We start from the raw sequence: 14460 nt of genomic DNA on the forward strand, positions 1-14460 counted from the left end.
AACATACTTGGAAGGTCAGTAGTTGTGAAACTAGTAATTTCTTTTGTAACTGACTTTTTTCTCCTAATTATAGTTGATTGGCTAGGAAAACAACAAAAAATCAATCTCTTAGTTTTAGAATGCTCTAAGTGGACTTACAGAAATCACAAACACTTTCCAAAAGCCTTTTACATTTATATTGCCTTTGTGCTGATAGTTTTTTGAGTGATTGAATCACAGACTCACATTTCACCACCAGCTGTCATTCAGCTTCCATTTAAATGTTTTCTGTGTAAGATAAAACTGCAGTTCAGCCATCCTAATTAATACCTGTGCATTTAGGGTTCTTGTAGATTAATTTCTGCTGTGGTGTGAACATCCTTGCTTAGCGGTTACTCCTTTATCGTCTGATAGGATGACACCTGTAGACTGCCTGACTGTAGGTGCAGAGACAGCTTACCACAAAATCTTTTGTAGGCATTGGAAAATTTGTTACTCCTTTAAAAAACAGGTTTCAAAATGTTTAAAAAGAGTTTACTAGAGATTCCCATTCTGGTTTTTCGTGGTGTAGGTATTGGTTTTATGGATTAATGTAGCCATTTAAAATGACTTATGTGTTTAACAATAGGTCGTTTTAAATTACCCTGATCTTCTGTTCACTTCTATTTTAAGATATTTAAAAAATTAACAAGAAAATTGGGGCTGGCCCCGTGGCCGAGTGGTTAAGTTCGCGCGCTCCGCTGCAGGCGGCCCAGTGTTTCGTTGGTTCGAATCCTGGGCGCGGACATGGCACTGCTCATCAGACCATGCTGAGTCAGCGTCCCACGTGCCACAACTAGAAGGACCCACAACGAAATATGCGGCTGTGTACCGGGGGGCTTTGGGGAGAAAAAGGAGAAAAATAAAATCTTAAAAAAAAAAAAAAATTAACAAGAAATGTAAGAATAAGTCTCCAGCTTTTAAATTCTTTTGCCAAGAATCCTGACTAAATTATTTTAGGTGATATGTTTTTTCAGTCATCACTTTTATCCCTTTACCCTAATCAGTTTTTTTTCCTTCTTCTCCCCAAAGCCACCCTGTGCACAGTTGTATATTCTAGTTGTGAGTCCTTCTAGTTCTGCTGTGTGGGACACCGCCTCAGCATGGCCTGATGAGTGGTGCTAGGTCTGTGCCCAGGATCCGAACCAGTGAAACCCCGGGCCGCTGAAGCAGAGTGCGCAAACTTAACCACTCAGCCATGGGGCTAGCCCCTAGATAATCAGTTTTAAGCTTTCTAAATTGATTTACCCTTCTGGACATATTCTTTTAACACCTCCAATACTTCCTTCCACCTTAGGAATTTCTCAGATATCAAAAGTGGTATATTTAAAGTACTCTGATCAAGATATTTCCTTTCCCTACCCTATTATTAAAGCAGAGAGAGCTTCCTCTTCTTGGTAAATCCCTGCTATGTGTGATTGTGCATGTATTGAAAGATTTTTTTCATCTTGAGAATGGCACTTTTTCATTAAATAGTTTAGGAAAACTTCTATATATTCAAGCCACCATACCTCTTTACATTAGGAATATAAATAAATAGCTCCCTTTATAAATGGCATAACATAGGGTCCTGTAAAAATATAACAGAGCATATGACAGGACAGCAATTTAGTTCTGGTGTTTGTAGAATGTGCTAAAGTTAGAGAGCTGAGCACTTCTCTTGTAAAATATGATAGGACGCTAGGGCCTTCTCCCTACTCGCCAATATTACTTGGTACTTTTTTTTTAAGGATACACATTTTGTTTGGAATCAGTAGTTTTCCATCATTAAATTTTATTCAAACATATGTAATTCTTGGCTTATTGGTAATTCTCAGTTTGCTCTGAGAATACTTTTAGCTGCTGAAGAAATAATTTATCAGTTAATATACAGATTAGGTGTAGTGTGGTCTTTGATACATAACATATATTTGAGAAGCAACATATATCTTTTCCTTTCATAAACATGTTTATATTTTGCCCTTGTGGTTTCTGCCTGCCTTCCTTCCCACCTTCTGTCCACAGCTATGGTATATATCATTATATTTGTTGCAGACTGGTGGAGAACACAGATGTGTAAAAGGAACTCACTAGTGAAGAACACAGATGAGTAAATAAGTAATGATAGTAAAAAGAAGCCACCGGCTGCCAAAAGGAAGGTTAGTGAGTTTCAGAAAACAACATTTGAGTTTGAAGATGGTAGGTAAGAAGGAGTGAGAGTATACCCTTTCAACAAGAGAAGAATGATGGATGTAGATTTCAAGAGACCATTGCTCTCTAATGTAGTGATGAGGGGACAAAACACATAATTTTTAAAATTTTCAGTTTTAAAAAACCCATCGAAAAACTGTGTCACAAAGAAGTTTTAAATGAACTAAGTTAAAGAAAAAGATGACCCCTTCCTAGACAAGAAGAGACTGGTGGCCACTTGCTTCCATGGGAGTATTAACTGAGTCTGGAGGCATAGGCAGGCAAAGGAGCAAGCCTGCTATAGACAAGAGCTCTTTTATGGCCCGAGGAGAAACCAGCTGAAGTTTTGATAGCCACATGTGAGCTGATGAGACAGTTGGAAGATGGGATCCTCAAACACAGAGCTCATTCACCCCAGATGTCAAATCTCGACAGGAATTTTGCTGAGTAAACAGTGATGAAGAAAGTTGGGACTGAGCTAGAGAAAGAAAGATCTTAAAGTCTTTCAGTGCTTAGGTCCCAAAGCCTTAGTAGAGGAAGAGACCTGACTCCATCCTCAAGACGTTTGAAACTGGAAGTTAACTGAAACTGAATAAAGGAGCAGCTCAGCTCCAACCCAGTTAAACTCCTAATTATGTTGAAGAGTTTCATTTGTCACTCTAGCTGCTTGACAGAGGAAATGAAGTGCCTTCTCTGGCGGAAAATAATATCTACTTCAGTATCTATTGCTCTTTTATATACAATGTCTGGCAAAAATAAGAATGTTGAGAGGCATGAAGAGAGGGAAGTGAGATCCATAATCTTGATATAACCAAACTCACAGATGACTTAGATGTTTGAATTAGCAGACAAGAACTTTTGAAACAGCTGTTTATGTTAAAGAATTTAGAGGAAGGGATAGTCTAAATCAGTAAGAAGGTGGAGAATTTCAGCAGAGAAATGGAGCTCTAAAATAGAACCAAATGAAAATTATAGAATTAAAAAAGTACTGTGTCTGGATGGGCTTAGCAGCATACTGGTCATAACAGAAGAAAAGATTCGTGAACTTGAAGTCAAGTCAACAGGAATTATGTAAATTGAAGGAGAGAGGATAAGATAGAATGAAGAAAGACAACAGGGCATTAGAAATCTGTGGGACAACATTAGACAGTCTAACATATGTGTGACTGGAATCCCAGGAGGAGAGAAAAGAGAGAATGGAGCAGAAGAAAAGTCTGAAAAGAAAACGTGAGAATTTTCCAAACTTGCTGAAAGCTTCAAGCCACAGATCCAAGGAACTCATTGAACCCCAAGAAGAATAAATAAGAACAGAACCACGGCTAGGCACATCATGATCAAATTCCTGAAAACCAGAGGAAATCTTAAAGCAGCTAGAGAAAAAAATACATTCAGGGGAACAATAATAAGAATGACAACTGACTTCTCATCAGAAACAGAAGCCTAAAGAGAATGGAATGACATCTTCTAAGTGTTTAAAAAAAATTAACCTAGAATTTTGTATCCAGCAAAAATGTCCTTTAAAAAATAAGGACAAAATAAAGGCAATTTCATTCAACTAAACGCTGATAAAATTCATTGCAAGCAGACATGCACTACATGAAACTATAAGAAACACTAAAGGAAGGTTTTTAAACTGAAGGGAAGTGATTCCAGATGACAACCTGAAGCTGCAGGAAGAAAATAAAAGCACTGGAAAAGTTAAATATGTGGAAAAAATTAAAAGACTAAATTTTTTAAAAATTTATTTTACAAAAACATACAGAACAAGGGGCCGGCCTGGTGGCGCAGCAGATAAGTTTGCACGTTCTGCTTCGGTGGCCTGGGGTCTGCCGGTTCGGATCCTGGGTGCGGACTTGGCACCGCTCATCAAGCGATGCTGTGGTAGATGTCCCACATATAAAGTAGAGGAAGATGGACATGGATGTTAGCTCAGGGCCAGTCTTCCTCAGCAGAAAGAGGAGGATTGGCAGCAGATGTTAGCTCAGGGCTGATCTTCCTCAAAAACAATACATGTATACAGAACAATATGCTGTGGAGTTTATAATGTATAGAAATGCAGGACAAAATATTACAAAAGACAGGAGAGTAAGTGGAATTACATTGTTTCAAGGTTGTTGCATTGTGAAGTATAATTCATTTTATGGTAATTAAGGTAGACTGTGATACTTTAAGAACGTATATCATAATCTCTAGAGTACCACAAAAACAATACAAAGAAGTATAGCTAAAACCTCAATAAAGTAGATAAAAAAGGCACACTAAGAATGACGTAGAGTTCAGTGACAGCGTTTGGAGGTAGTAGATGCAGGAGATTAGGTTAAATATGATAGCTTGGATGTTAGATTATGAAGAGCCTGTTATATTATGCTAAGAAGTTTGTATCTCTTGCAACCAGCAGTGAGCTATTGAAACTTTTTAGGTAGAAGATGAATATCATGTTATTTACAAAATTAACCTGTAGAACATTATGACTCCTACCATAAATTGTGTCTTACTGTGTAAGAGATGTTATGTTGAATTAAGGTTTGAGGGAAGGGAAGAGACTTGACATAGATTTGAGATTTCTGAGGTAGAATGGATAGACCTAGATGACTTACGCGATATTGACAGTATGAGGTAGAGGGATGAATCAATTAAATCTAGAGTATCTGCCTTTGGAAGCTGTTGGATGTCAGCGTTATATGAGAAGTGAGGAAAGGTGTGGTATCAGACTGAAGGAGGAAGATAGTGAGGTCTGGGTGTGATTGATTGGAGGTGTCTTCGGGCTGTGAGGAGGGCTGATGATGTTGAATAAACATCTATATGTAACTCGATGCTGGAGGTCTTAGATACATATCCTAGTCAATTCTAAGATGCACCTTTTGTCACATTTTGACATCCCTAAAAACAGTTGTGGCTTATAATTAATGGCCTCCCCAAATCTGTTTTGGACAGGGAATTTTCTGTATTACTGGTGATTTATGCATTCATTGGAGGAATAAACAATTTCATATTTTCTTGCAAAGCAACAAACAAATGCTTATGAGACCCAAAAAAGGGAAAATAGCCACAAGTAAATAAAGCTGTGTTACGTGCAAAAGGATTGCTATCAAATGCCAAGTGTTGGAATTGAAGAAACCAGAGAAAATTGGAATATCTGTGGGGCTAGATAAAAGAAATTTCAAAAAGATGAGAGGCTGGTATGACCAGTTTATGTGTTTCAGAAAACCGTGTTAAGGCGTTGTGTCATGGTTTAATTGGCATGTTTTTTTCTTTTTTAGAGGTTCATGAAAGTGTGGTGTTTCTTACAGCTTTGATAAAAGAATCCTTGGCATATGGGTGGTAGTTGAAGCTGTGGCAGCGGAGGGGATATCTAGAGAACATAGAGTGAGATGAGAAGAAGGTGTAAGAGAGCTCTGAGAATAGTGTCTAATGTGGATTCTGGTGTGAGTGTTCACTCCTGTTTAGAGTGCATGCCTCTTCTGATCGCTGAGCGCATGCACTCCTTGACCTCTGTCAACTTTACCTCACAGCTTGACGGTGACCTATTTACTTTCCTAAGGCAGAGAATAGTAGCACCACAGTGTGACCAGTGAGGAATACCACGGTGTTCCAAGGACTTTAGTTCTGAGTGTGGAAGTGACGTGTGCACTTAGGCCAAGGAAATAACCTACATAAAGCTGGAGGAAGGCAAAAAAAATTTTGTAATTGTTGGTAATGAAGCACCTGATCAAGAGAAAAGAAGCAGAAAAACATCATGTGAGCAAAGTAGAAATACAGCTTTACCTCTGGTCCTTTCCACAAATATCTTTTTTTCCCTTACCTTGTTTTATTTTTTCTATATTTTAGTAAATTCTCTTTCAAAATTACAAAAATACCATGTATCCTATAACTAAATACAGGGTTTATTCTTATTACCTATTTCTCTTGTTTTTGTTCTTCTGTGCATTCATTCATTTGTTCATGTATTCAAACTTTTTTTTTTTTTTTGGTGAGGAAGATTGGCCTTGAGTGAACATCTGTTGCCAATTTTCCTCTTTTTGCTTGAGGAGGATTGTTGCTGAGCTAACATCTGTGCTAGTCTTCCTCTGTTTTTTGTGGGATGCTGCCACAGCATGACTTGACGAGCAGTGCTAGGTCTGCACCCAGCATCCGAACCTGCGAACCCCATGCCACTGAAGCAGAGCGGGCTAACTTAACCACTACACCACTGAGCTGCCCTCTCAAGAATTTTTTGTTACATGCCTACAGATTATTAGTCATTGTTTGAGGTGCTGGGGATGTAATGGCAAACATGGTAGACAGTCACTTGCTCTCATGCTTCTTGTGTTCTAAGAGGGGAGGCAGATACAAGTCTTTTTAAATATTGATAATTTATAGGAAGAAATAAAACATGGTTTCAGTTTGGGAGAAACAACCTTTGATAGACCATTCAGGCATGGATTGTCTAAAAAGATGATGCTTAGGTTGAGATCTGAGGATCGATAAAGGAATTAGCCACGCAAAGGGTAGGGGAAAGAACATGTGCAGAAGCCCTGAGGTAGAAATAAGTCTGGAGTGTTGGAGGAGCAGGAGGAAGGACATTGGTAGGAAAGGAGATTGCCGTAGTCAAGGTTACATAGGGCCCTGTACACTTTATCTTGTTTTATTCCCGAGCCCGATACTCCAGTTGTCCAGTATTAATTACTACTAATAGTTTAAAAAACATTGAGTTCCAGGCTATTGTTAGGCTTTTCCCTACATCATCTCTGTTTCATTTCAGGAATCCTTATTTAACAGTTACATTGCAAATGCAGGCCACATTGTCATCTTCTCTTTACATTTAGCTCTTAAGAGTCTTTGTTTGTGAAGATTATTTTCTCATCTTCTCTTGTCATGAAGTCTGTTTTCATGTAATTGTCATTTGGTTAGTGTTCATCTCCACTATTTTCATCAGATATACTTGGGTGATTTACTTCGGAATCCTTGCAAGTCCAAAAGTGTGTTCATTTTGCCCTTGTACGTATCTTGACTGGGTGTAGGTTTCTTAGGTACCCCTCAATAGTTTGTAGACTGTCTTCTGGTGTTATAGGTAAGAAATTTGGTGCTGATCTTTCTTCACAAGGAACTTGTTCTGTCTGGAAGTTTGTACAATTTTTTCCTTGTCCTTAAAATTTAGGATTTCCAGTGAAATGTGGTGCCTTTTTTTTTTTTTTAAATATTCCTACTTGTAATGCAATAAGCTCTTGGAATCTGCACTCGAACCTTTAACTCAAGAGAATTTTCTTCTGTTATTTATTTAATTACATCTCCATTTGTTTCTTTTTCTCTTCCTGGAACTCCTGATTTTATTCTAGGCTTTCTAAGTCTTACATTTCCTTCATGATTGCCATTTCTTTGTGTTTTTTCCACTTTGCTGTTAGCAGATCACTGATTGACCTATTGTAGCAACTTTCAGCCTTTTTGACTCTGATTCACAGTAAGAAATACATTTTACATAGCAACCCAGTTTATACAAAGCTAATTAAAGCAAAAATTTCGTGAAACAACATATACCCTTACTATAGGGTATGATGCACCCTATTTTCTATTCTCATTTAGTCTATTCTAGACTTTTTATTTTATTTTTAAAATCCTAGTTGCTGTATACTAAATCAGTAATTCTCAACCGAGGGCAATTTTGTCCCCTAGGGGACATTTGGCAATGTCTGGAGACATTTTTGATGGTTACAGCTGCATTACATGCTACTGGCATCTAGTGGGTAGAGGCCAGGGATGCAGCTACACATCCTACAATGCGCAGGACAGCCCCACAACAAATGTCCATAGTGCCAAGGTTGAGAGACTCTATACTAAATTGATTTTTTGACTCCTCACTGCTTTGTTTCTAAACGCTGGCGGTACATTCATTAGAATCACATGAGGAGATTGATTTAATAAGTCTGGATTAGCTGGTCACTCGTACTTTTAAGAGTTCCTCAGTGTTTGAAAAACACACTTATGATATATGGCCATGAGAAAACACCTAGTCCTAATTTCCTGTTTTTTTTTTCAACAAGACCTAATTATCAACCTGGTATTTAAGCAGTGTAATTTTTAAACCTTTATTCAACTTTTTAGTTAAATAAATTCACAATTAAAAAAAGACCTTTCGTTAGATTATCCTGTGTTTTGAATATTTGTTGTTGTTCAGAAGATGAGGATAAATTAAACCAGGCAATTAGATATTACTTCAGATAAGGATTTTTAGTGGAATAATTAAGGTTAACACATATGTTCTGTAGCCTTATGCCACCTATATATTGTATTTTAAAGTGCAGAATAAGCATCATCCTCAGGTGTTTTGAATACCAACATTTCTTAAGATATGCATTCTGGTGAGCCTGTGTTTCTCTGCAGTGGTAGAAATGAAGGTTATTCTTGTAGACAACATAGAAGAGACCATACTTAGCAGATCAGTCCTGTTAGAGAGAGAGGAGTCTAGCATAGGATCGGAACAGCTTGCGAAATTGAGTCTTCTTTGGGTTCCCAGAGTTGGAGGAGGACTGACCTTTAATGACAGAGGGGTTAATTACTGATTGTGTCTGGTTTAAAGATCTGTGAAGTTCCTTTCACATCTAAATGTGCTTCCCTCTTATCTGCCAACAGGTACAACTGTAACTGCTTTAAAATTGTTTAAGAATCTACCTGTAAGAAAGCAGTTTTATTCAACTGCTAAAAAATGTAAAGATGAAATAAAAAAGGTCCAGGATCTCCTCATAAGCTATGGTATACTTAAACCTGACTTAAGGATTGTTTTTGTACATAACAAGGTAAGCATTATTGTACTTCTGTAAGATTTTTTTGATATATGATATAAAGGGATAATGTATTTTATCTAAATCAGTTAGATATGTAAAGAGTCTTCTTTTAAAAATTTGTCCAGGGGCCAGCCCGGTGGCATGGTGGTTAAGTTTGCACGCTCCACTTTGGTGACCCAGGGTTCATGTCTTTGGATGCCAGGCATGGGCCTACACACTGCTCATCAAGCCATGCTGTGGCAGCATCCCATATACAAAAAATAGTGGATGATTGGCACATATGTTAGCTCAGCGACAGTCTGCCTCACCTTTAAAAAAAAAAAATCCACATTTGTTTAGTTTTATCTGTATTATATAAAGAGTATCTTTACTTTGTTACCTAATATCTATATGACATCTAATTGAACCTTTCGTTTCTTAATTTCTAAGGTCAGTGATTCAGCGAACAGACTTTCCCATCTAGGAAACGTTTGATTGCTTTCTAAATATGAAAATGAATAAGATTGTTGTTTTCCTTTAAGGTGTTCACAATTTAGTGACATTTTCACCTTCTTTTCTAAACTGTTTCTTCTTTGCAAGAGCTTTTTTGTTTGCTTTTTGAAGGAAACTCTACCTCATTTCTTTCCATTTTCAAAGCACGGCTGATAAATTCTTGTTGCTTGATAAATCTTAGGGGAAAGACAGGTTTACATATTTTCTGATTATTCTCTTTTTATAAAATTCCACATGTGCACTTTGAAACATTTAATGGAAGGAGAGCAGAACCACACAGCAGAAGTGTGGGAACCTGAAGGGGAGTAAGGAGTTAACATTTATTGAGCACCTATACAATGCCAGAACCTATGCTAGGTGCATTAAACTCCTGTAATTCACAGCAGAACTGAGTGAAGTAGACATTACATTAGTTTTGCTGTCGTCCTCTGACCTGAACTCAGAGAGGTTTAATACATTGCTCCATGTTGCACAGCTAGTAAATTGTCGTGATGGGGTTTGAAACTTAGCATGCCTACAGAGTGCAGGTTGTTTACTGTCTGCTGTGTTGTCTTCCCAATTTAATGCTATGGTTATATGGTTCTTTTCCAGGTTTCAGAGCACTTAGAATAACTTTGTGAGTTAAATAGCATTATCTCTATTTGTGTGGGAAACATGAAACTCAGAGTGATCAAAGGAATTGTTTTATATTTTACAATAAGAAATAGTGCTGAGGTCATAACTCTTTTTCATCCAGTTTTTTTCCTACTCCGTGTCTTTTTACTTCTTATTGAGAAGCTTCTGTATTAAACCAAGCTGTGGTGGAATATTTATGATCAAAAATCTTTGGTCATCTTAAAAAAAATAAAAAAGAAAAAAAAACATTAAGAATAGTCAGCCACCTGTTCCTGCTGGCATAGAGTTCAACCAAATGATACCTTGAGATCCCTTCCAGCTCTGCCATGCTATGATTCCTCAGGATGTTGATGGATGGAGGCTCATCCTGCTAATATAAATAACCCTATGACCTCTTGATCCCAAGGACAGTTAGTAATTAAAAGTTGAATGTACCCAAGTTAAGAAAAGATCAAGGACAGAAGAAACAATGAGCAGGAAGGGAAAACAGATGGAAAAGGTAAAATATGAAGGTAGGAACTGCATATTTATAAAAGAAAAGCAGGTATAATTAAAGGGAAGAGTTTTGAGTAAGAGAAAACATAATAGAAGAATAAAACAAGATTATTGCCTCATGTAATGGAAGTATTTAAATTTAAAGTCAAATGTATATTTTCTAAGCTTTGGATAAGTTTATATTATTTTCCCAACCAGTGTAAAATCATCAGTGTAGGCATTTTCTTTTGAGAATGGAAACAGTATTTTGTAATATACTACATTTTATTATTTTTGGAGGATACTGTATCTGAAGTTATGTTGAGCAAACACAAGTCTCTTGCTGGCCTTCAGTAGTTTCAGATGCAGTTCAAGTCCTGGAGAGTATGCTGAGAGTGTTATACTAAGAAGGTAATGTAAGACGATCGAAAGTCTTGTAGAAAAGTGATTAGCTCTTATTACATAAGGAAATCATGGACTGAATTAGAACAAGCAGCCTTTATCGTCAAGCTTTTTTCTCTTAGTACAAATTATGTTTCTACTTTTCTACTTCTTAATAGTGCTGTTGTGCCTCAACTGTTCAAATATATTGTTAAACCTCCCAAAATGGCATTGACACAATATCATAAATCTTTTTGAACCTTGAGTCCTCCTCTGCTCTTAGCCTTTTTCTTTTAAACCTGCTTACTTTTATCATTCTTTGTCTGCTTTTCTGAAGAATTTTTTTTTTTTCCCTTTGCTTAAAGTTTAAATATGACACTGTTGGCTTCTTTTCTTTTTTTGAAATTTTTTTCTGCATTAGAAACAAACAATCATATTGCACATAATATGAGAAGTACTATTGCTATTTTGACATCTTGGATTAGATAGTGTTCCTTCTTTTTATGAAGGTTTAACCTGCCAAGACATTCTTTGAATACTGATAATGTTGATGTTCTTGCCAGTATGGTTATGTTAGAAAGAGGTATTTTTCTTCTTTCATCACCATGTTCCTTGAAAGCATATTGAATAATGAGACAGCCAAAGAGAAATAATTTACAAGTGGATTCAGTGAGTTTATTTAAAGTAGATATTATTTGGAGAAATGCTGGAGCCATTCCTTAGATGAGCACTACGGTTTTCGCTTTAGTTGTAATAGCTGAATCCCTTTGAGGTCCTGCTGTGTATATTTTCATTTATAAAGTAGTTATTTCCCAGAATTAGTTTTTCTTAATGTGATAATATCTGAAACAATTTAGTATTCTTAGCTATTTCATATGTGCATGAATAATTTTGTAGACCATCAGTTTGGAACATAATGTTAAATGTATAATTTCAAGTAAGGAATACTTTCGTACTTCATACTTGTCGATTTTTGTGAACATTTTCATTTGCCTAAAATATCAGTTGTGGTTTTAAAAATTGTTTTGAATTGCATTTTGTCTTTATAATTAGAGGCCTACTGGTATTGCAAAAGCTGACTTGGATATCCTTGATATAAGGAGGTTTTAGCTGTTGCAAAATAGAAATAATTGAAGGAATGACTTCCTGCCCACCCCACCTCCATGTTACATGAGCGTTAAGGCTTATTGGGATCAGTTTGTTTATTTTGAAGTCTGGAAAAATGATGGCACAGCTTTGAAGAGTTGAATATCTCTGGTTTCAGTCAGTCTGGGAAGAGGCAGGGCCTTAGCTGGGAACAGAAACCCAGAAAACTGGCCATGGCAATTTGGTAGTGAGTATGGTGGCTCCCTCTCTAGTTTTCTGGGTCTCTAGAAGGATTATCTTTTGTGGCGGTGGCCATACAGTCTCTTTGACAACTATTCAGCTTTGCTGTTGTAGCAGGAAAGCAACCATTGACAGTAAAACGTAAAAAAAAACAGGCAGTGGGCTGGATCTGGCCCTTGGGCTGTAGTTTGCTGACCCCTGTTATAGATGATCTGACCCACTTTTGCATCTGATCTCATTTACTTCTTTCCTCTTGCTCACTTTGCTTCAGCTAAATTGGCCTCCTTGTTGTTCCTCGAACCTGCTAGTCATACTTGCAACTCAGGACCTCTGTATTTGTAATTCCTCTGCCTAGAATATTCTTCTGCTGTAAATCTGGCTTAATCCTCATCTTTGGGTCTTTACGTAACCTTCTCAGTGAGGCTTTCTTTAGCCACCCTAAAATTGCCACCATTTCCCCTGCCCCATACCTTTTCTTGCTTTATTTTTCTTCTTAAAACTTAACACCATCTACTATACTAAATATTGTACTTATCTTGATTTATCGTCTCTCTTTCTCTGAATATAATTTCCATTAAGGGAAGGATTTTTGATTGTTTTTTCACTACTGTATCCCTAGTGCTTACAGTAGTACTTCATGTCAGGTGCTCAGAAAATATGTGTTAAATGAATGAGTGTGATCCAGGATTCAGAGCATGGAGGACAGGAACACTGCATCACGTTGATGCCACTAGCCCATACTGGATTATGAGCTTAGGTGTTAAAGCACCTAAGATACAGGGGCAGATGGTGTCACTGAGGATTCGAGATAGCAACTGGAACAGAGAGGTGGCAAAACAGCAAGTATTAGCTCTTATACTCGAGATCTTCCCTTTCCTTTTGGGGGACTCATAGAAAGTCACAGAAGAGGGAGGGCTGACTTTGGCCAGTTGGCAGGTGGGTGTTACTGATTCAGTGGAGTAGGATCAACCTGTAAAAGTGATCTCACCTATGACTTCCACCCACCTACCCCCCCATAGGTGGGTTATAGGGGGATTCTATTACAGTAGAACTTGGTAATGTGGGAAAATGGATCAAGATCATCCTAAGTAGAGAAATCGTATGAACGTAAAAGATGTAGGTAGGAAAGCGCAGAGCACATTCAGAGGCAGTGAATAAGTCAGTTTACGTGAGTAGGTATTTTGTATAAAGGAATAGAGGAAGATAAATCCTAAAAGATAATTTGAGTCTAAACTATAAAGGATCTTGAACGCTAGGCAGAATCTTTCTTTTTTAAGTAAAAAATTGGGAGTAGGGAAGTGACTTGATAAAGGTGTTACCTCTGACAGTTTGGCAGTAGTGTGCAGGGAAGAATTATAGGAGGCTATAAGCAGTGACACTAGGTAGGAAGCTATAGCAAAAATCCAGGCACTAGGGGCCTGAATTAGGATAAACATATTGGGCGTAGAAAGCACAGTGTGTCTGTGATAGCTCTTACAAGGAAGAGTCAATGAGACTGGTTGGCTCAACTGCATATAGAAAATGGAGAACAGAAAAGATTTGAGGATATCTGATTTATTTAACTTATATGCCTAGGAAAATGGTAATAACACATCCCCTTTTTATCCCTGGATGGGTGCATCTGACTTTCTTCTATAATATGTAGTTACCTTCATGAATTACTTTGACTTAATTTTGATTTCACTGAAAAAAAAGAAGCTAGTAGAATCAAACAAAACTTTTAAAGTGAAGTTATTGTTACCTCATCAATAGAAAGTCTTTGTTAATTAGTCAAGTTAGGCTGGGTATTGTTATTTGTTAGCCTTAAAATTTGTTGCTTGTTTTTTTAAAAAGGCACAAAAATTAGAAGAATAAAGAACTATAAGGTTATCATTGGGATGTGTGCCTGAATGAAATAGGATGTATGGGAAAAGGAATAGTATCAGGGAGCCAGCTGATGGGACTGTTAGAAGCTTAGGGTCTGTGGGTTTTTTTTTTTTCCTCTATTATTATAGTAAGAATACTTAACAGGAGATCTTCTCTCTTTACAAATTTTTAAGTGTACAGTATTGTTGACTAGAGTTACAGTGTTGTACAGCAGATCTCTAGAACTTATTCATCTTGCTAACTGAAACTTTATGCCTGTTCATTAGTAACTCCCTATTTCCCCTTCCCCACAGTCCCTGGGGACCACCATTCCACTCTTTGGTTTTATGAATTGGACTATTTTAGATACTTCGTGTAAGTG

The 14460-nt window shown here is 37.2% G+C and overlaps 1 protein-coding gene across 7 annotated transcripts in view; it reads left to right on the forward strand.

The window, feature by feature from the left end:
* LOC124238625 (PMS1 protein homolog 1-like) overlaps positions 1-14460 on the forward strand; it is an 83817-nt gene that overhangs the window by 20468 nt on the left and 48889 nt on the right. For all 7 annotated transcript variants that reach the window (XR_006888344.1, XM_046659795.1, XM_046659799.1 and 4 more), the window contains one exon: positions 8794-8957. Coding sequence is in view for 6 of the 7 variants with exons in the window: in XM_046659795.1 (XP_046515751.1) it covers positions 8794-8957 (164 nt within the window). In the remaining variant the exon portion in view is untranslated. The remainder of the gene's footprint in view (positions 1-8793; positions 8958-14460) is intronic.

This window comes from Equus quagga, chromosome 4 (genome assembly GCF_021613505.1).
Source record: "Equus quagga isolate Etosha38 chromosome 4, UCLA_HA_Equagga_1.0, whole genome shotgun sequence".
Taxonomy (NCBI): domain Eukaryota; kingdom Metazoa; phylum Chordata; class Mammalia; order Perissodactyla; family Equidae; genus Equus; species Equus quagga.